The sequence below is a fragment of the Larus michahellis genome, chromosome 18 (assembly GCF_964199755.1).
Source record: "Larus michahellis chromosome 18, bLarMic1.1, whole genome shotgun sequence".
In the NCBI taxonomy this organism is placed as follows: domain Eukaryota; kingdom Metazoa; phylum Chordata; class Aves; order Charadriiformes; family Laridae; genus Larus; species Larus michahellis.
Genome location: NC_133913.1, coordinates 2,197,250 through 2,219,514, shown reverse-complemented (window position 1 = coordinate 2,219,514; position 22,265 = coordinate 2,197,250). Strand labels below are relative to the sequence as shown.

General features: G+C 44.7%; 1 protein-coding gene across 1 annotated transcript; it reads left to right on the top strand.

Moving 5' to 3' along the window:
- Positions 1-995: 995 nt before the first annotated feature.
- On the top strand, positions 996-21,468 carry TOP2A (DNA topoisomerase II alpha). The gene is made up of 35 exons (XM_074561735.1): positions 996-1,055; positions 1,494-1,640; positions 1,816-1,906; positions 2,380-2,443; positions 2,959-3,104; positions 3,473-3,570; positions 3,893-4,105; positions 4,308-4,481; positions 4,688-4,789; positions 5,275-5,412; positions 5,593-5,731; positions 5,994-6,151; positions 6,556-6,681; positions 7,151-7,261; positions 7,355-7,460; positions 8,117-8,226; positions 8,990-9,082; positions 9,559-9,673; positions 9,997-10,118; positions 10,705-10,853; positions 11,009-11,240; positions 11,371-11,505; positions 11,631-11,831; positions 12,405-12,600; positions 13,913-14,004; positions 14,597-14,740; positions 14,843-14,926; positions 15,568-15,765; positions 16,701-16,806; positions 17,107-17,247; positions 17,693-17,843; positions 17,973-18,034; positions 18,335-18,460; positions 19,538-19,764; positions 20,053-21,468. The coding sequence occupies exons 1-35, from the start codon at positions 1,023-1,025 to the stop codon at positions 20,200-20,202; spliced, it is 4,680 nt and encodes a 1,559-aa protein (XP_074417836.1). The 5' UTR covers positions 996-1,022; the 3' UTR covers positions 20,203-21,468.
- The last annotated feature ends 797 nt before the right edge of the window (positions 21,469-22,265 follow it).

Genomic DNA, 22,265 nt, shown 5'->3' with positions numbered 1-22,265 from the left:
TCGGGGGCACGGGCAGGGCTGGGCCGGCGCTCGGGGTGGGCACAGGGGGGGACGCACCGGGGCTGGGGCCTGAAGGGGCGATGCTGTGACCCAGCGTCCCCAGGACCAGCCCAGTGGGTCCCTGTGTGTCCCCTGGGCCTGCCCAGTGTGTCCCAGTGTTACCAGGACCTGCCCAGTGGGTCCCACTGCGTCCCCAGGACCTGCCCAGTGGGTCCCTGTGTGTCCCCAGGATCTGCCCAGTGGGTCCCTGTGTGTCCCCTGGGCCTGCCCAGTGTGTCCCAGTGTCACCAGGACCTGCCCAGTGGGTCCCTGTGTGTCCCCAGGATCTGCCCAGTGGGTCCCAGTGTCAACAGAACCTGCCCAGGAGGTCCCAGTGTCACCAGGACCTGCCCAGTGGGTCCCTGTGTGTCCCCTGGGCCTGCCCAGTGGTTCCCAGTGTCCCCAGGACCAGCCCAGTAGGCCCCAGTGTGTCCCGAGGATCTGCCCAGTGGGTCCCAGTGTATCCCAGTGTATCCCAGTACATCCCAGTACATCACACCACCAATGGCAACCGGGCCGGCGAGTCCCCAGGACCTGTCTTCTTGGTACCTCGGTGTCCCCATACGCTGTCCAGTGTAGCCCAGTAGGTCCCAGTGTGTCCCCTGGACCTGCCCAGTGTATCCCACTGTATCCCAGCACGTCCCAGTACATCCCAGCACATCACACCGCCAACGGCAACCGGGCCGGCGTAGGGCCCCCGCCGCACAGCGCCCTCCCCCTCGCTCTTCTATTGGTCGATATCGCTGTCCGTCCCGCAGATACCCCTTCTGAGTGGCTGGTTTGAACGCGCGGAGCGCCTTGTGACTGGCCAGAGGGAAGGGAGGGGCGCGCCCCGTGTCCCCGCCCTCCCGCTGCGATTGGCGGCGCGCTGGGGCCTCGCGGGCGGTGATTGGCGGAGGGTTTCGGCGGGCTGAGCGGAGGTTTGAAAGGCGCCGGGCAGTTGGGGCCGCCATTGCCTCCGCTCAGCAGCGCCCGCCGCCGCCATGGAGCTCCAGGAGTCCCCGTCGCCCCTCCGCGTGCGTGTCATCCTCCCCCGACCCGCCCCACGGCCCCTGTCCCCGCGGGGCTTCGGCATCCCCCGCCGCCCCGTCCTCTCGCCGTCCCGGGCCTCCCTCGGCCCTCGCCGGGGCTTCCTCACCTCCCGCCGGGCCTCCCTCAGGCCCCACCGGGCCTCCCTCAGGCCCCACCGGGCCTCTCTCACTTCCCGCCGGGGTTCCCCCGTCCCCTCCTGCGGCCGCCTCCCTCAGCCCCCCCCGCTTTCCTCACATCCCCTGTTCCTCTGGGGTATCCCCCCTCCACGGCCCCCCCCGGGATCCCCTCCCCGGTGCCGTGTCGGGGTCTCCCGCCGCCCAGGCCCAATCCAACCCCCCCACACACGCCGATGCGATCCCCTCCGGGCCCCCCCAACTTTGCATCCCACTCCCTCTCACTGGCACCGTCTCTCCCCCGAGCAGCCCGCGAACGAGAACCTCCGGCTGCCCAAGGGCGATGGCAGCAAGAAGGGGCTCTCGGTGGAGCACATCTACCAGAAGAAGACGCAGCTGGAGCACATCCTGCTCCGGCCCGACACCTACATCGGCTCCGTGGAGCTGGTCACTCAGGTGCGGGGGGGGCCCGGGGCAGGGGAGGGCCGCGGGGCTGAGCCTGAGCTCCTCGGTGCAGGCAAGAAGTCATTAACATCTGTTTATAAAGCACAAAACATCTGCTTTACAAACTGATGGCACCGAAGAGGAGGGGGGACCTGGGGACTTAACATGTTTTTTGCCTTCTTTTCAGCAAATGTGGGTTTTTGATGAGGGCGTGGGCCTTAACTGCAGAGATGTGACCTTTGTGCCTGGCTTATACAAAATCTTTGATGAGATTCTAGGTAAGGTGACCTGTTGAGTCAGTGACTGACGAGTTATTAATGGGTGCTGAATGTCTAAGAAACTAGAATTAAATACAAGAACTTATCGAGTGTACTTTTATCTGGTCACGTTGTTGACCAAGTGATGTCTATTGCAAGTTGTCTATAATTTGATGGATGGTGTTCGCAGAGTACATTGTTGATTGTGCTTGGAAATATTGGATACTAATATCCTTCCATTAGCGCTACTTAATAGCAAGCCATTCATGGGATGGCACTCTATTAGAAAACCAACTTAATTCAGCACAAAAATTCTCCTTTTAGTGTTAACTTGTAGTACTCCTCTTTGTAACTTGGAAAATATTTGCACACCCAGATGATAATTATTAACATTGTATTTAATTTTTGCATTCATTCTACTGAAGGCACTTTATAGTTAATAGTTTGGTCTTGATTGAGAATGTAATATAATAACAATAATCTTTCCATTCTAGTCAATGCTGCAGACAACAAGCAGAGAGATAAAAGCATGTCGTGCATTAAAGTGACTATTGATGTGTAAGTTTTATTTAATTTTTGTTCATTGCCTTCCCAACTCAAGTGCGGTAGATTTTCTCACTCCGATGCTGTTCTGCTAAGCTGGCGTGGTACTGGAGGGCTGTGCCCTGAGGCCGATCGAAGTTAGACCAAATGTAATTCACCGGTTGTGAAAGCCTTTTTCTTTGTTTGGTCCCTTCGTCTGTTACTGAGTGCTGGCTGGTGAAAGGACTGCTGCTTTGTTGTTGCTTGCCATTGTGGCCATTTTCCTCTTTTCTTCTTCTCAACCTTTTTATTCTGTCATTGAGCATAGATAGAGGATTTTTACGCGTGGCGGTCCGTTTCATTAGACGGTATCTACCGATCTGAGAATTTTTTTGTTGACTTGTCCTCCCTCTGCTGGCTGTTTCTGCACTTGCGGAAGAGAGATTTGCTCTTGATGAAATGGTGGCCTTTCCCCAGAGCTTTTGTATAATACTTGTTTCATAGCACAGTCATTTGCAGCCTTAAAAACACAATTTTTTTTTTCCCCCTAGAGAGAATAACACAATCAGTGTATGGAACAATGGGAAAGGTATTCCAGTTGTTGAACACAAAGTGGAGAAAGTCTATGTGCCTGCTCTTATCTTTGGACAGCTGCTGACATCCAGCAACTACGATGACAATGAAAAGAAAGTCACAGGTAGGGAAGACTCTCAAACGTGCATTAATATTTCTGAGCAGACGGATCAGTTTAAATGTGGGAACTGAACTAAAGGAACAGGGAAGGGCGTCCTTGATGCAATGTGAAAAAGGCATTCTGAGTCCATCAGAGAGAAGTCTCCATGCTCTATTTTAGAGTAAAAATGGTACAAACATGGAGAACAGGAAAAATTCTCTTTAAACACTAATCCCAATTAAATATGGGTTTGCAGTCGCATACAGAGTTTGTAGGATATTGTTGCTTATTGACAGTTGTGCTGAAGTGGCTGAACTCCTGTTAGTCTGGAATCCTTTTAGATGGTTTTGAACAAAGGTAATAACACAAGTCTGTTTTCCTTCTAATTCCAGGTGGGCGAAATGGTTATGGAGCCAAACTGTGCAACATATTTAGCACAAAATTTACTGTTGAAACTGCATGCCGTGAATACAAGAAGTTATTCAAGCAGGTATGAACGTTTCTCATTTCAGTAAGGTTATACTTGAGATTTTCAGATAAGACACTACGGTTTCGTTCCAAAAATTTAGGCATAACTTGCATTCAGTGCACCGTGATTGGAATAAATTTAACCCACAGTTACTGTACGACTGGATGTAATTCAAGTGAATAATGAAATAAGCAGACATAATCAGAATCTAGTTTTTAACCAGTGGGGTTTTTTTTATTATTTGAAAGTATTTAAAACTCATAAATCAGATTACTGCTTTTAAAAACTAAGCTAGTTGCTTGTGTGTGCTGGACTTGCCACTCACAAGACCTGCTTTTCTCAGACCTGGACAGACAACATGGGAAAGGCTGGTGAAATGAAACTGAAATATTTTGATGGAGAAGATTACACGTGTGTCACTTTCCAACCTGATCTGTCAAAATTCAAAATGACAATTCTTGATAAAGACATTGTAGCACTAATGTCTCGAAGAGCGTATGATATTGCTGGATCCACAAAGGATGTCAAAGTTTTCCTAAATGGACAGAGGCTGCCTGTAAGTAAGCATTTAAAAGGAACCGTAATATCTGTATTTCTCATGCCATTTAAACAGTGCGATTTTTGTTGAAGCAATTTACATCATTACACATAGTAAAAAGAAAATTTGCATGAGTGATTTCTCTACCCACTTTTCAGGAGGAGATGAATGAAGTATTTATAGGAGCTGTTCTGAGTTGTCTGCTTTCATCTGTATGCAGGTGAAAGGATTCCGCAGTTACGTGGACCTCTATCTGAAGGACAAAGTGGATGAAACTGGAAATGCACTTAAGGTTATCCACGAGGAAGTAAATTCTCGGTGGGAAGTGTGTTTGACTTTAAGTGAAAAAGGCTTCCAGCAAGTTAGCTTTGTCAACAGCATTGCCACTACAAAGGTAACTCTTCCTTATTTAGCAAAGCTAATTCCATATTCATCATCATTAATGTTCTCAGCTATTTTCAAATGTGCGTATGTTAGTGAAAAATACTTAGCTGCTTAATGTTGCACAGACAATGCTTAAAGTTTTAAATAGATCTGCATCCTTGGTGTGTTTTTTTTCAATGGAATCACCCCCAGGTCTTTGGTCCCGTTTTCCCTTAGGGTGGCAGGCACGTTGATTATGTAGCTGACCAGCTCGTGACTAAACTCATTGATGTTGTGAAAAAGAAGAACAAAAATGGAGTTGGAGTGAAGCCTTTTCAGGTACAATGTCAGAATTTCCCCAGTGGGAAACATAACTCTAGCATTATTGCAAATTGTAACTACAGCTTAATGCAATACCAGGTTAATTAATGATACATATTTCCATTGTACGGACAATATATATAAAATTGCTAATTGTAGAGGTCTCCTATTGTCCATTTTCGGCCAGCTAACAATCTGCTCTTTGTTTGGCTGATGTATTTTGTAATCAGAACACTGTAAGTCAGTGTAGATGCACTAAAACTCAGTATTTGTTAGATAATACCTACTTAGGCTGAGCGCTGTGATTCCTTGACAACCCAAATCATATCACATTTTTCATGAATGTTGTCCTAAATTCTTACGAGACATCCAGGAAAATTCAGAAACAGAGTGATGATTTAGTTTTTCCTCACTGTGTGATTCTGTCAGGCGAATGTCAGACTGCACTGCTCTTGGTGAGGTGAGCCTGTATAATGTGTGGTGTTTGGTGCATTTAAATACAGGTGAAGAATCACATGTGGATTTTCGTGAATTGCTTAATTGAAAACCCAACCTTTGACTCTCAGACTAAGGAGAACATGACTCTGCAGGCAAAGAACTTTGGTTCAACCTGTAAACTGAGCGAAAAATTTATTAAGGGTGTAAGTATTGATATACGTGGATAATCAAGACGTCTGTAAAACTGCATCTTACGTTTAATGTGGCAAATATATACTTTTGAAGTATATATAGCCATGAACTAAAGAAAAAGTGTGTAACTTAGAATTCTGTCATTGTTGAGGCTTTTCCCACAATTGTTTGGGATTATTTTTGTATTGCAGGCAGTTGGCTGTGGCATTGTTGAAAGTATCCTAAACTGGGTAAAATTTAAAGCTCAGAGCCAGCTGAATAAGAAATGTTCGGCTGTGAAACACACTAAGATTAAGGGTGTTCCTAAGCTGGATGATGCCAATGATGCTGGTAAGTGCTTTACACCTTTGTAACCAGTTCATTCAAAAAGATAAAACTTGTTTGTTAGAAAAATGATAGAATTGTCTCCTAAAGATAATGAGAAAACCTGCAATTGTAGTTCATCCCGATTTTACAGTCCCATTTACTATGTGCAGCGCAACAAAGCCTGTGTGTGTTAGAAGATATTTATTCTCATTCAATTTGTGAGTATTCAGGCTTTGATTTCACTCCTTAATTAGAAAATTGACTTGAATTTTTTTGTTTGTTCTAGGCAGCAAGAATTCTTTAGATTGTACACTTATCCTGACCGAGGGAGACTCGGCCAAAACACTGGCTGTCTCTGGTCTAGGAGTGGTTGGTAGAGACAAATATGGAGTATTTCCCCTTCGTGGGAAAATACTCAACGTCCGAGAAGCTTCTCATAAGCAGGTTAGTTGGGAAATCGTTACAGTCTACATGTTAGAACAGTGTGCTTTGTGTAATGCAGTGTGTTTTAACGGAGTACAGCTGAACGCCTGGAACACTGTAAAGAGTAGTGTCTTAATGCCTGAGTCTAGTCTCATCTTCATCCCTCCTTGCTGGTTAAGTGAGAATATTGATTAAATCCTGTTCAGCGTTTTGCCTCTGAAGGGACAGTGTTTGTATTGTGGACTATAAAACATTTGGAATGATCTAGAAAAATTAAAGCATTAGACTTCCATTTAGAAATGATAAGTTTCTAAACAGCAAAACAAGACAAAGCTCAGTCAACGGTATACTTATGGATAATTGTAGACTTTAAGATACATTTTTAGTCTGAAAGACAAGTTTTTATTCCGTGTGATCTTTTCCAGATTATGGAAAATGCTGAAATCAACAACATCATCAAGATTGTCGGCTTACAATATAAGAAGAACTATGAAGATCAAGAATCTTTAAAGAGTCTTCGCTATGGAAAGATTATGATTATGACAGATCAGGTTAGGCCCACTAAAAGTGAAAATTGGGAGAGGAAAAAAACGAACACTTGAATAAAGAGGAAAAAAGAAAATACTACCTTTCTCCCACTGCCGTTGTGGTACCTCATTGGCTGTATTTGTTTCTTTTTATCATTCTATATTAGTGGGTCATAATATCTTTTCAGCCGCAAAACAAAACAGATGGGGGGGGAGCAGCAGCATCACCAAATAGCTAAATACTGTCGTTGCAGTCTGCTGATTCAAGGTCCTTGACCAGTCCTTGATACCGTTTTTTACCAAGAATGTGCCTTTTCTGTTTCTCTTAATTTTCAGTAGTTAAACAATGCGTGGTCACCTTTTTAGAAGTGAAAGTTAATAGGGTCGGTTAGCTGGAATTATAGAATCGTTTGCTATTAAGCTAACAATTGTCAATTCTTTCACGTCCCTGATGAAATACACCTTTTTTCTTTCTTTTTTCTTTTTAAATCAGGATCAAGATGGATCGCATATCAAAGGTCTGCTGATTAACTTCATCCATCACAACTGGCCATCTCTTCTAAGACACAACTTTTTGGAGGAATTTATTACTCCCATCATAAAGGTAGGGGTTGGGTAGACGGTAAGGTGAATGAATAAGGATCCATTGGTCCAAATCTGCTTCTCATTTCACAGTTACAATATTTGTTCATTGTAGGCCTCTAAAAACAAAGAAGAAATTGCATTCTACAGCATTCCTGAATTTGAAGAATGGAAAAACAGTACGCAGAACTACAATTCATGGAAAATCAAGTACTATAAAGGTTTGTAGAAAACGTAGTATGGTGAAATTAAACGTTCCAAATACGAGCATTCACGATTCATTTGGTTAGCCCTGCTTTTGCAGAAGGGGTTTGGACCGGGTATCCTCAACGTCTCTTCCCTCCTAAGATATTCTGATTACAAATACATGGGGCATAAAATATAAAAGTAAGGAAACAATAACCTCTAAGTGGATAAAGTATCAATAAAATCTCCCGAAGTGGAACTAGGTAACTGTTCTTTCAGCCCTCTTATGCAGTTATGCTCAGTTTTATGTGCTATTTTCCGTAGTAGAGTCTTTGCGTACTCTTAGCACTGTGAGCGAAGTGCTTACTCCAGAATCGCCTAATACCAATAAGGAAGGTACCAACTGCAGAACAGTGGCTGGGTGATGAGGAATCATTTCCAATTTGCAGTTAATCATTTCAGATATCTACAGGAGTTACGTACAATATGCAACTGCTCACCTATCTGTAATTCTTATGATTTTTGTGATAGTTTAAAACGAGATGTCGGGTAACCTAAGTTGCCTGTATGTCGTCTTCACGCTGTACGTTTATGTGATCATTACAGAAACTAGGCACAGCCAAATATTTCTTTGAACTGCAACTTAATTTAAGCAAGAAGTTATTAGGATTAACTAGTACTGTCTCTGCAGGTTTGGGTACCAGCACATCAAAGGAGGCTAAAGAATACTTTGCAGATATGGCTAAACACCGAATTGGCTTCAAATATTCTGGTCCTGAAGATGATGCTGCGATCACCCTGGTAACTAGCACTTGATTTAATTGCTGACTTACTACCTTTGGTATTCCACTGCTTAGAGTGCTGTGTATTTTCTCTTAAAATGCTCTTAAAAGCCTTTGGGCTTGAGACAGTCTCTTTGTTACCAAGGCTACGGCTTTAGTCTAACCAGTAGAAGCAAATCTGTCCGTGGACCTCAGGCCAAGAGTACCCTTTTAATGATGGTTTTCAAATATAGCTCGGAACAAACTAATCACTACAAACCAATTGACATTTTCAGACATAATAGTAAATATTTCTTCAACATTTTTCTGCGTGTTCTGCTGCAGTTTTCTCAAAGTCAGACCTCCCCTTTCTTCCCCAGATTTTCATCTTGCAAAATGGTTCACCAGTGGATTAATACCTTAGTCGCTTCTGTGAACTTCTTCACCTTCAGTAGTCATTGACTCTTAAGTATTCTGAGCTATTAGGCAATGCCAAAAAAACAAGTTTTTCCACAAAATACTAATTTTCCCCAACATCTGCTTTAGTTTTCCATTATGATGTTAAAAACCCATACATTTAAACCTAACTACCATGTCTCCTACAGACTGGTGTAAATTATGCTCTTAATATATTTAGCTACAAGAACCTTTTCTTGCACTTCTTGGGCTACTTAGTCATCCTGTTTAGCGTGTTATTCTCCCGGGTGAACTCTTCCTGTATGCTTTCTTTTTCTCAAGTGGTCCAATAGGGCACATCACAGAATGTCCTAGAATTGAGTTATTTTTCATTTTGTAATATACAGGCCTTTAGCAAGAAGAAGGTAGAAGAGCGAAAGGAGTGGCTGACTAATTTCATGGAGGATAGAAGACAACGGAAGCTGCACGGTCTGCCAGAGGTAAAAGGCTTACATACATGAAGGAAACTGGTTTCCCGTCTCTCCCTGGGGCTGTTCTCAGCTTCATTCTGGCACGCCAGAGCTGCACACAGCTGCGAGTCAGCGTGCCAGTCGCCGGATTACGGGACAGTTAAAATGTTTCAGGATTTTGCAGAGCACTCCTTCTGTTATCAGTGTAGCCTCATTGTCAATTGGCCAACAGTTAATTTCATTTTTAATTCTTATCTTTCAAATTACTTCATCAATAGGGAAATGATAACTTGAGCAGGAGTGTCCGGAGACTTTATTTCTCCAAAAATGGGCCTTGCGTCACGGGAAGGGATGTTTCACTTTGCCACGCTTAGAATGTCAGCACTTGAGCCATGTTTAACTAGTCTCACAAGGAGCTTCCGTTTTAGTGAAACTAGCCAAGTATGAGCTAAGAAACAGATTACACCTTGTTAAAATTAAGGCAGTCTTGCAACTGTTTTTTTTAGGAATACCTATATGGGAAAAATACTAATTACCTGACATACAACGACTTCATCAACAAGGAGTTAGTGCTGTTCTCAAACTCAGATAATGAAAGGTCAATCCCGTCACTGGTTGATGGTAAGTTATTTCACGGTAGTGATTCCAAATAGTGCATTCCTCACAACTTAATAAATGGGTGTTTGCATGTCGTATCACCAGAATCGGGGAACCTTGATGAGTTTTCAGGGTCAGTATTCTGAAATAGGTTTTCTGCTGTCCAAGTTTTTTAATCCTTGGATTAAATGTCTTGTCCATTTTGTAGTATATTATTGCAAGTACCTTACTCTCCTGGTGCAGATTCGTTAGGTGAATAAGTAGTTCTTAGTCTCTACAGAGCAGAAGCTAAGTGAAACACATTGTACGTTCTAATCACAAGGTGGTTTGCTTTTTTTTTTATACAGGTTTGAAGCCAGGTCAAAGAAAAGTTCTGTTCACGTGTTTCAAACGAAACGATAAGCGGGAGGTGAAGGTTGCTCAGCTGGCTGGTTCTGTAGCTGAGATGTCCTCATACCATCATGGTGAGGTAAGGTCCTGGCCTGGTTGTCCAAAATGCTTTTTAAATGAAAGGCAAAAAAGCCCTTCTGTTGACTTGACAGTTAAGATGCCTCTAAAGCAGAATTAGATGTCTGAGTATAAACACCAAAGCAAAGTGGCTGTATATCTGCTATTAATACTTCAATATTAATTTCATCTGAGATTGGTCAGTCTTCTGTCCTACCTAGACTTTATGGGAGTATATTTCATTCAAAAAGTAGAACAAGAAAAACCCGCTTTACTTGTGATAGGTTTAGGCAGATGTTACTAGCCTTTCTGCCTTGGTAAGGAGAAGTTAAGCACTAAAACAAGATTCCTTTGGGAGACTGATAGAATCTTTCATTGGAGGCTTCAAGAACAGGTAGACAGCAATATATGGTGGGTCACTGGAATGTATCTGGTCAGCCAGACTAGAGGGGTCTTGGGATGCACTTTCAGTGAGAGTTTCCTCCAGTATTTCATTAGTTGAGTTTATCTTCTACACCAATTCTGTTCTTGGTGTGAATTTTGCCTTTAACTTTGTCCATTCAGTGAAGAATTCTGCATTTTTAGCTTTGAACCTTCCTTTGTTGCAGGCATCGCTGATGATGACTATTATTAACTTAGCTCAGAACTTTGTGGGCAGTAACAACCTCAACTTGCTGCAGCCTATTGGTCAGTTTGGCACAAGGCTGCATGGTGGGAAAGACTCTGCCAGCCCTCGATACATCTTTACAATGCTCAGGTCAGCATTAAAGATTTCTTACTGTCTTAAATATTCTTAGCATCTTACCAGACTTGATACTTAGGTGGGTTTTTTGTTTTCGGGGGGGTTCTTTTTGCATGGCGGTCACTGTTCTGTAACGAGAATTTGGGCGTAAATTCTCTTTTCCATTCTAGCCCGCTAGCCCGGTTGCTGTTCCCACCAATGGATGACAATATCCTGCGGTTCCTTTACGATGACAATCAACGTGTGGAGCCGGAATGGTATATGCCCATCATTCCAATGGTGCTGATCAATGGGGCAGAAGGGATTGGGACTGGCTGGTCCTGTAAGATCCCCAACTTTGATATCAGGGAAGTTGTGAATAATATCCGTCGTCTGATGGATGGAGAAGAGCCATTGCCAATGGTAAATAATGTATTTAAAAAAACAGTGTCTCACTCATTAGTTTATTCAGCACATATTGGAGCATTTCATGCAAGTGCTTAAAAACAGAAGCATCAACACAAAGCTGAATTCAGTGTTCTTTTCTGCTTAGCTTCCTAGTTACAAGAATTTCAAAGGCACAATAGATGAGCTGGGGCCTAATCAGTATGTGATAAGTGGTGAAGTGTCTATCCTTGATTCTACAACCATTGAGATCACCGAGCTGCCTGTCAGAACATGGACACAGGTAATAAACAGTGAATTTGCCCTGGGAATGTATAAGCTTGCCCTGTAAAGCAAAACGTGATTAGCGGGCTTTGGAGCTTTTCATCTCCACGGAAAACATGGGTCTGAATTTGATTCTTTTCTCAGACGTACAAAGAGCAAGTTCTGGAGCCAATGTTAAATGGGACTGAGAAGACCCCCCCACTAATCACAGACTATAAAGAATATCACACAGATACGACAGTGAAGTTTATCGTGAAGATGACTGAAGAAAAACTAGCCGAAGCAAACGCAGCGGGGCTGCATAAGGTCTTCAAACTCCAAACAAATTTAACATGCAACTCCATGGTATGTAACAGATTTTGTCAAATAAAGTTCTTGGTTTAACTCGGAGACTGCGTGGACAGCTGCAGTTGCTGCTTGTAACAAGTACTCTTTCGCAGTAACCTATTCACTTTGATTTTTCGGCTGTTACTCATTTTAAATCAGCTTTCTAAATATACCTTCAAAAGGTCAAGAGACTGGCTTGGGAATGGGCCCAGAGTGGTATGGTTTTGCCTGAAGGAGTCAAAGTGATCTGAAATTGCACAGTTCACAGAGACCTTTGTTGTGACAACAGCACTGCCATTGTATGTCTGGATTCTGACAACGTGCGAAGCTGGATGCAAAATGTTTATCCTACAGATAGCTTTAAGATTCAAGTAACCTTAACCCTACTGTGTGTTTTCAAGAACTCTGAAATTCTAAAATTGTCTCTGCTGCTGTGCTTGCAAACTGAAGTAATTTCTAAAACAATGCTACGGTTTTACAATTTGTTGGCTAAGAATTCAACTGTGCTATCACACCTGTGTTATAGGTGGTAATTTTCAGTGGTTTTGGAAATCAGTTTTATCATCATAACGCCCGTGTTCCTTCATCTAGGTTCTTTTTGACCATGTTGGCTTTCTGAAGAAGTACGACTCTCCCCAGGATATTCTTAAAGAGTTCTTTGAACTCAGGCTCCGGTACTACAGTTTGAGAAAAGAATGGCTTATTGGAATGTTAAGTGCCGAGTCTGCAAAACTGAGCAACCAGGCTCGTTTCATCCTGGAGAAAATAGATGGCAAAATTGTGATCGGTATGTGTTGTTCTTGGTTACTTGCTTTATGAAACTGGGGGAAGAACTAGGTGCTGTCTTGAGTTCTGTCAGCACCCCCTCGGCCCCAGACTGGCTCTTAACAAACTACACCAGAGCTTATCTTTCTGTTCCAGCAACATACGAGAGGAAAATGTTTCACAGAGTATCCTTGGTCTATGCAGTGTTATGCATATGTTAATTAAAACAAGATACTCATACAGCTTTCCTACTGTGTGTTTGACACTATTTTGAGAGCAGAAATATTCTTTAATAGTTTAGCAATAATTCCTATTTCTGACTCAGTAGGAATAAGAGTTAAGTGCTTGGCGGGGTTGGAAGGCGCTAGTGTTTTCTGTTTGAATGCATACTTCTTAAGAACCCGTATCTCTTCCGTGTTATCTCTGTGAACCTCTGCAAAAATATTCCAAATCATGTTCTCAGTGGATTGGGGTTTCAACTTTAGAAGATACTCACGTTAGCAGCATCTGAGCATCATGAGCTAGAAAAAGAAACAGGTCTTTGTTCCCAGCATTCAAATTTTTCAATCAACTTTTCCACCTCAGTCTAAAAGGCAGTCTGTATTTCACTTGCATTCATGGAGGATGCAGCTGGACAAAGTGTCATAAGATGCTTTGTGGTTTGTGTCTGAAGGCAGCCCAATAATCCCAACAGCCTGGGTCTGTCTGACTTGACTCAGGAAGAGAAATAATTCCCTTGAAATGCATTTTCTTGGGGTTTTGTAATAAGCAGTTCCAAGGCTGACAAAGCTGGTTTCATTTGTATTTGTGTCTCATGGCTGATTGCTTCTGGTATCTTAAAAAGGAACAAATTCCAGTTGAAGCATTTCCATTGGTTGGGGCACTTACAGCATAAATTTCCCTGGTGATGTCTAATGAGGTGCAAGCTACACCAAAGCCTTTGAGCGCTATTGGGGTTTTTTTTTCTCCACCTGCCTGCCTATTATTGTGAAACCTTTTTGATACCATCACACCTTTTTTTCCAAGTTCAAAAACTACTCAGGGCAGGGGAAATGCATACATGGAAATGAGGAAGAAAAATATTTACAGTGCTCTGGCAGGTGTTGCTGGCAGGTATAGGAGCAATGCTGACCTGACAAATCACCTAGGAACTTGTTAGGTGTTGTTTCAGGCTCTTCCACACGTCCTGCCTCTGATGAGGAAAGGCTTTTTTAGAGCCCAATGGGATGCTGAGCTGCTAGAACTATAGGATCCAATATTTAAAGCTCATCTGTCTTTCCTAACAGCAATTGGTAGTGGTCACTAGCTGACAATCCTGAAATGTCTGTTTACAGAAAACAAACCCAAGAAAGAGCTGATTCAAGTTCTTATCCAGAGAGGGTATGAATCCGATCCAGTGAAGGCCTGGAAGGAATCGCAAAACAAGGTAATGCTTCAGTCATCCTCTCTAAATAGGTCTGAACTGGCCCCTGTCTCTGAAACTACATAATCCATAGGAAGAAGCCCAAGTTGCTTTTCAATTTGTAGGATTCAAGGGTTTGCGTATCTGGTGTGTCTGTAATAGGAAACATAGGACAAACAAAAATCCAGTTGCTTGTTCAGAAGGCACCGAGACGAGACCTGGTCATTCTGGTTTGAGTCCGCTGGGTCAAGTCCTCTTGCCACAGCAATTTCTGCTCTTCCTTAAGGGTTTCCTTCCTCCTGTGGGACACAGTTGTGGAAGGGCTGTGAGGAAGATGACAGTTTTAAGTAGCCTGAGGGGAGAATCTGTACTATCAAGACATAGAGGCCAGATAGAATAGAGCAAAAGAGATCCGGAGAATTGTTTTTGCGTATGGATTCTTCTGTGCGATAACAGCTGAGGCTTTAAGAAGCATAACTTGATCCATTTCTGAATTGTTCTAGAAGGACACCATAAGTACATGGGGTACCTGTGATGCAGTCCAAATTTGATCAATAGCCCTACCCTTGTATGTCAATATATTTGTTGACAATGTTTATTTCAAATCCACATTCAGGAAGAAGAGGAGGAGGAGGAAGAGGAGAGTGAGAAAGAATCAGCTGCAGCTAAAGGCCCGGACTTCAACTATCTGCTGAACATGCCCCTTTGGTATCTGACTAAAGAGAAGAAAGATGAACTCTGTAAGCAGAGAGACAACAAAGTATGTTCCTTCCTTTTCTTATAAAAGCATTGTTATATAATGTTTTTTTTTATGGCGGATTAAAATACATGACTGATGATTATCAACTCTGATTGCCTTTAGGAAAATGAGCTGGAAAACCTTAAGCGCAAGAGTCCCTCTGATCTGTGGAAGGAAGACCTTGCTGTCTTTGTTGAAGAACTTGATGTATGTCAATGTTCAGTGCCGATGACGGATTCTCTTGTAGTCTTATCCACCAGCACGTTATTGACTTTTTGTCATGACAAGGAAACTAAAAATGATAACTCCCATGTCTTGCACTCACTGAGGAGAATGAAAGTTTGCTTCACCTTCCTAGCTTGGGCAGGAGTAGCACTGCTTTGGGCCAGGGACTCAAAACACCGAGGTGGCCATTGGAAGGTGGTCGATTACCAGTCTGAGTAGTGAGGAGGAGTTTTAGGAGGGCTTGAGAGAAAACCCATGTTAGGATCCAGTCCTAGGAGATGTAGATCAAAGGGCTTTTTGGACACTGAAAAGGTGAAGGAGGAGCTGGACTTCACTGAGCAGAGCCCAAGCTGCGGGCACGTGTCTGTGCACTGTCACACCTGGTCACTGCCTGTGTCTCTTCTTGCTCCCCGAGTAACAGCTATAGCTCGAGCTGAAATCATTGCCTGAAAAATGTACAAATCTGTACCAGAGTGGGAAGCTTAATTTAAACTGATAGTAGGAAATCTCTCAGCAAGTATAAAGCGCTTTACTGCAAGGGATGTGATGGTGGGGGTTTTTCAGTAGTACTTCTGTTTCTTTTGTGTTCTCATGGTTGTATTATTTTATGCTCACCTCTGCAGGCAGTGGAAGCCAAGCAAGCTCAGGATGAGATGGCAGGGTTTACTGGGAAACCTTTAAAGGGGAAAGGAGGGAAAACGAAGGTGAAGGTGGCACAACGGACGGAAGTAATGCCATCACCTCATGGCATAAGGGTCATTCCTCGGATAACTGCAGAGATGAAGGCAGAGGCAGAGAAGAGAACTAAAAAGAAAATAAAGGTAAAAAGGAACATTCCAAATGCTTAATCTGTCTTTGCGCCCTCTTCAATACAGTCCCAAAACACTGAACTTGTCCTGATGAAGCAGCTGTTCAAGGAGAGGGACAGAATCTTAGAACACGGGGAGCGCTGGAAATGGATGTTTCTCACTCTAAAAGAGAACAGATTCACTGACGTATCGGGAGATGGCTTAGAGGGAAATCTTTCGGCAAGAGCACATATCGCAATGTCGGAGATGGGTTGGTAGTTTAGAAATTAAAAAGCAGATGTGAGTAAGGCTGTTCTAGGTGTCTTGGGGATTTTATAAATCCTCTAGCAGGCAGGAGGTGTACAGCTGATAAATTCACTTCTCTAGAACAGCCTTTGCATTTCCAATAATGCTTTTATCCACTTAATGCCATTATTGTTCTCGATATCAAGGAGATAAAGATTTAACTCTTTTTATAGGGCTAGTTGAAATTATGCCATTCAGCCATTTGCAACGTAGAAAATTAAAATATCCCCCCACCTGTTTTGACCCGTAAGCCAGACATATTGCTCCTTTCCTACAGATGGTTCCATCTGACAGTTTTTCCAAATAACCTGCACTGTGTTTTTTAACCCACCCTGTTCGTTTCTGCATCCTCAACACACCCCAGAGCCGTCCCATCAGCACACAAAGGCGGTACCAAAGCGCTCTTGGGAGTGGAGACAAAGTTCCTGTTTTTGTTAATGTTGGATTTTGCATTTTAAGTCACCTGATCTGGGGGACAGATCCTGGCTGATTTACTTGGCTGTAATCAATTTGACAGGCAGTTTGTTTCCCAGGCTCAGATTTCTTGTATCACTAACTTCCCTACGTCTAAAATGAGCAGCTCCTTTCTCCATTACTCCGTGTGCCTCTTTTAATGGAATGACCCGACTCACGATCTACTTGGTATCTGCTTGTATCTTCAGACTGAAAAAAATGAATTCGATGAGAATCAAGAAGAAAACGCATCAGGAGACAAAGAGCCTTCGGGCCTTAAGCAGAGATTAGTCAAGAAGCTTAATGCTGAGCAAGGTAAACGCTTTCATATGTTATTCCATCCATGGAAAAGTGAGCGGAAGGGTTGTAAATTTGGTTATCTGACCTCTTCCTGAAGGTGATGAGTAACATCTAGGATCAGTATTTTTGGAAAAACTAGATGAGAGAGAAAGTGATCCTGGATGACAGTCAAGCGGGAGAGATCGCCATTTCTCTGTGGTGTTTAAGCCAGAATCCTCTGAATTTAGCGATGTATTTCCAAGTTGAGCGTGAACTGCTGAGCCCGAAGTACACATGGAAGTTTGCTGCTTCATCCTCCCTCCCAATGTTTTTCAGGTACTAAGAGACAGGCCACTCTACCGTTTAAGCCATTAAAGAAAATGAAGAAACGAAACCCTTGGTCTGACTCCGGGTCTGACTCAGAGTCTGATTTTGAAGCTCCTCCTCAAAGAGAGAGAGTGGTTCGCCAGGCAGCAGGTGAGTGATGACCCAAAGGCAGAAGAGGGGGCCGTCTGTGGAGGAGAAAATTGAACAGACTCTTCAGAGAGCTCCCAGAGCCCGAGATCTCCATCAGAAATCATTTTTAAGAGGCTCATTTATTTTACTGTATACAACAACTAAATATTTCTACCATTTGAGCCAGATTTTTCACAATGCTTTTCAAGGAAAAGCAGAAATGCACAACTAGAGGATATAAGGTTATTGGCTTTAATTACCTAACTGTCTTGGCAAACCAAACGTGGTGCTGGTAAGCGAGCCCAGGATGCGCTTGTGTTTTGGAGTCTTCTCACTGGCAATCTCAGTATCTGCTTGTTTTTATTCAGATCTTTATTTTTTAATAACTGCAGCTAAAATATTGAAAAAGAAACTGAGCTGCGTATTGCCAAATGTGTAAAATAATACATCTGCGTTGTTTCATCAGCCAAAGTCAAGACTATAATCAGTTCGGACTCAGATGAAAAGCTCTCCAGCTCAGATGAGGAGCCTGAATTTCAGGCCGACAGCGAAGGCAACTCTGACTCCGATACAAACTCAAAAGAAAAACCTGCTCCCAAGCCCAGAGCTGCTCCAAAGTGAGTATTTTTCCCACACAGGCAATGGAAATTAGTTGTGCTTCTGGTGTTAATGCTATCGAGAAATTAATAGCTCTTTTTCTTCAGTGCATCGTAAGTTGAAAACATACTTGGGGTTTTGTATTCTAGGGGAACCACCGAAAAAGCAGCTAAAGCTACCAAGCAAAAGACAGAGCAAAACACTGTTCCTGGTGAGTACGAGACCTTCCATACCCTGTTGATTTTCCTAGAATCCCAGGAGAGCGCTCTGGGCATTCTGATCGGGGCTGGGCGCTGCCGGGGGCAGACGTGAGTCACAAGATCTTGCAAAGAAACTTTGATGGGAGGCCACAAGCTGGTCGCAGTTTGTCTGTTTAACTTGAAGGTGTGATTAATCCAGTTTTAATGGTTGCTCTTTATAAAAAGTGGATCAAAATTCTTCCGCTGCAGTGTTTACAGCCGGAGGAGATCATTTGACTATTTCGAACTTGCTTTCTGCTTTCTTCATTCAGTCCAAGTCCAAGAGGTTGCTGATGAAAACGCGAGTGAAGGTCCTGCAGCTCCTTCTGTCCCTGTGCCTCGCAGTAAGGCCGTATCCAAAAAACCTGCTGCGGCTAAGAAGGCCACTGCCGCTAAGGGTAAGGCGAAGTTTAGTAAGGTCATTTTTAGATGTCAGTTGTTATTATTCCTGTGGGAAACAAGTCCAAATCATTTTGCTAGGCGTTCAGGGGCCCGAATAACTTGAGTTTTTATTTCGGAAAAGATCTGAGGTTTGTGGCAAAGGTTGCCTGGTTGTTCTCGTTTTTCAAGAAATTTGTTTCCAAACATATCATGTTCTAGTTCATGTCAGACATGCTCGAAGGGAGTGAATTTTCGTTTGGGAACAGGAAAAGTGAATGCTTCCTACAGCGCTATGTAATACTTGGCAGGAATAATCCGAGTGGAATTTGTGTCTTGCAGTCAATGTTCTACTGCGTGTCTTTTGGGGAAGAAAGCTCCTTGGTCGCCTGCTTCCCAGGAAGGAGAAAAGCTTCTTTGGGGTAGCTTGCTCTATTTAGTGCTAGCTCGACCCCATAAATCTACAGCATTTGACTCAGGTTTTTTTTTAAACTTAACTGCGCGGAGTCTCTGTCAAACTTTGAAAGCTGTTTTGCATACTCCATCTCTAGCTGGTTTTGATCCCAGCGCTGAAGTGGTATGTTACTTCACGGCAAAATAGCCGTTTCTTCCGCTTCTAAATTGAGACAGCCTGTTACCGTTCAGGAATGGCCTGCTCATTTCAGCTTCACTGGGAGACATGCTTCAAGATGCTGTTAAAAAAAAATGTCAAAATATAGGTAAGAAAGAACCCCACAAGCATTTAGTGTAGACAGTAAATTCATTCCTTCCCCGTGCAAAAGTTTTGAAGGTTCAAGATTGGTTCCGCGGCCTTGAGAGTTCAGGACTTTTCAATCTGAAATGGTCTGTGAATTGCTTTGGGTGCATTTTAATTTGATCCTCTAAATGTAGTGGAACTAAGCAGAGAAACAACCTCGTTTCTCATCATTTTGGTAAAGAGCAATCTTTCTAGAAAAACCGCCCTTCGAAATGCGACGACCCGTGTGCTGACCCCGCGGAAGAGTGCGGAGCCGTATTTGTGTTGGAAGTAATTCCCCGACTGCAAACGGGAAGAGAAGCAGCAAAAACACGGGTTTAAAAGCAGAGTTCTCTTCCAGATCACCAGCCGTCCATCATGGATGTTCTAGCCAAGAAAAAGGCTGCCCCCAAACCCAGCAAGACGGCGGGGAAGGAGGGACCCCTGGATGCTGAGGCCGGAGGAGCGGGTGACAAGAAGCCTGGCCAGGCCAAGGGGCGGAAAGTCGTCAAACGGCAGCCAAGCTCTTTGGATTCGGATTCGGATTCGGATTTTGGCTTGAAGCCTTCCAAATCGGTTGCAGCAAAGGTTCGTACCCTGCCACCCGTCAGAGCCAAGGGGGTACCAGGGAGTCAGTGCCGGGGGTTCTGGCACAGGCAGAACCCCTGCGCCACCCGTCCTTACTGCTGGGAGCGGGGAGGGTGGGTGAGAAGGGGGGGTCGGGCACACGGATTTATCCCAGATTGTTGGTTTGGTCTCATCAGTCCCAACAGCCCCACCTTCCCCGTGACACGGTGCTGCGTTTTGTGCTGCTTGAGCGTTCCCTGTTTCTGCTCCGACTCATGATTCACTTCCTGACTATGCTTTTCCCTCCAGAAATCCAAGCTGGAAGACGATGAGAGCTTTACTGTTGATTCAGCCGCTCGTGCCGACAGCCCCCCAGCAGCCGTGCCCCGGACCAGGCCCGGACGTCTCAAAAAACCTGTCCAGTACTTGGAGGAGTCTGATGAGGACGATATTTTCTGAATTTTTTAATGAAGATTTTAAACTGCTGATCCAAATTGATCTACAAACTGGCCTTCAGCAGAGCTCTCAACAAGCTGTCGCCTGAGAGCAGCACCTCAGACCGGGAAATCTTTTCACTGAATTTAAGCTAGTCCAAAAAGGTTTGGTACAAGTGAATTCAGCTCCATTTTTCTTCGTTTTAAATAAGTTAGATTTGTTTAAACAGGAAACACCACCACCCCCCCCCCCTTTCTCGTGAACGCAGGAGCCGTGAGCCCAGCTAGTGCTGATGCACCACTTCCCTCTTACCCATTAGCTGGCATCTTTTCATGCTTTGTGGTCATTTTAATGTTCAAGTAGACTTTAGAACCTATCAAATCTTTTAAAATACCCTCTCGCATAGATTAGCTATCTTAAAAAATAATCAGAGAGGTAAGCTTTTAGCTCCCCAGGCGGAGAGACGCACAGCACGCGAGGGGTAGAACTCCGCGCTGGTGTTTTTCTGTCTCTCTCGCAGTCCTTTCCGTCTGCGCAAGCCCCTGTTGCTCAACCTCCGCCACGTTGAGTTTTTTAGCCTTTGGGTTTTTAACTTCAGGTTGAGGAATGGGGAGGTTTGCGCAGACTTGTCTCCACGCTGTGCTCGGTGTTGGCAGTTTTTATCTCCTGTCCGGCTGCCAAGAAAACCCCGTGTTCAGCTAGTTCAGCCCAAAGGTCATCTTCAGGTAAGAGCCGCTGGTGTCTGCCACCGCCATGTGCGGGTAAAAGGGCTGAGCGGGCGTCTCTACGGTGCCAGCGCAGCGAGACGGGAGAGAAGGACAGAGATTCGCCATCCCGGGCCCTTTGATGGGTGGGAAGCCTGCAGGAAAGCCCGTCGGTTAGTCCCAACGCGGGCGTTGGAAAGCGGCAGGTTCCCCCCCCCCGTGCTGAGATTCTTCCACCCCTTTTTGTTCCCCGGGGACAAAACTTCCCCCGAGCTCCCACGCGCTCGGCTGCAGGAAGAGCCGCGGTCCCCTGCGAGGTGAGGCCGGTTTGTCGCCGCCGTGCCGCGGAGCGGTCAGACCTTCCTCAGCAGAAGCGTCATCTTCCCCTTCCCTTCAAAAGTACTTCGCCCCGGAGTATTTTATCTCGCCGTGTTTTTCGTAGAGCGCCCAGGGGTATTTCTTGACTGTCTGTAAATATTTTCTGTGTTTTTCTTCTTGTCCTGCCTTTCCGTCCTTTCTTTTTTAATATTTATATAATAAAAGTGGGTTTTACTCCAGTTTTCTTCAATAAAAAGGAGTTGTCCTCATCTGCCTGTTCCCCCTCGTTTTCCCTTACCCCCGTTTCTCCGGAGCCATTCGTCTTTGTTCGCGCTGCGGCTCCGACTTTCTCAGGAGCCGAGAGGCCATCGGCCTTCCACCCTCTGCTGCCAAGACGGCTCTTAAATGGGTCATCTCCATTGTCTTAACCACGATCCTTATTTCTGAGGTCATTTCCAGTGCCGATTTAGCCGATTTTTGGCATTGTTATGGAAATGATGGCTGCAGAGCTTGTGGCGAGCCCTCTGCTCCGCCAGCGCAAAGCGCTGGCGGAGCAGAGGGCTCGCCACAAGCTCTGGTAGGTGGTCACGGAAGAGGAAGAGCTTGAACCCCTACAGAAGGAGCTGTGGGAACCTCAACCTCCGCAGAAACGTTCTACTCAAATGCCGGGGCTCTTCTGCTTCCACTTCGGCGCCTGCGGTGGGGAGCTGTTGGTGCTTCAGCCACTGGCCCGGGGCAACCTGGCGTCACCTGGAAGCCCCTTGGCTGGGAGTTGGGTGGCCGCTGTGCTCCCAAACCTTGGAGGCCTGGCTCAGATGCTGTTTTCCTTGCCGGTTCCTTCACTGCCGGCTTTGCAAAAAAACCCGCTACCTGGGGCTGGAGGTTCCCAAATTCCTGCGAACGCCCCTTGTGGCTCCCGGACGGACCCGTCTGCCCCAGGTTCTGCTTTTGCAGCCGGCGGTGGCTCCTGGGCTGGCAGCTGGGGACAAGCAGGACCCTGCCATGACACCCACCTTCCCCCAGGCACATGGGGAACTACGTGGCTGCAGGACCAGCTGCCAAACC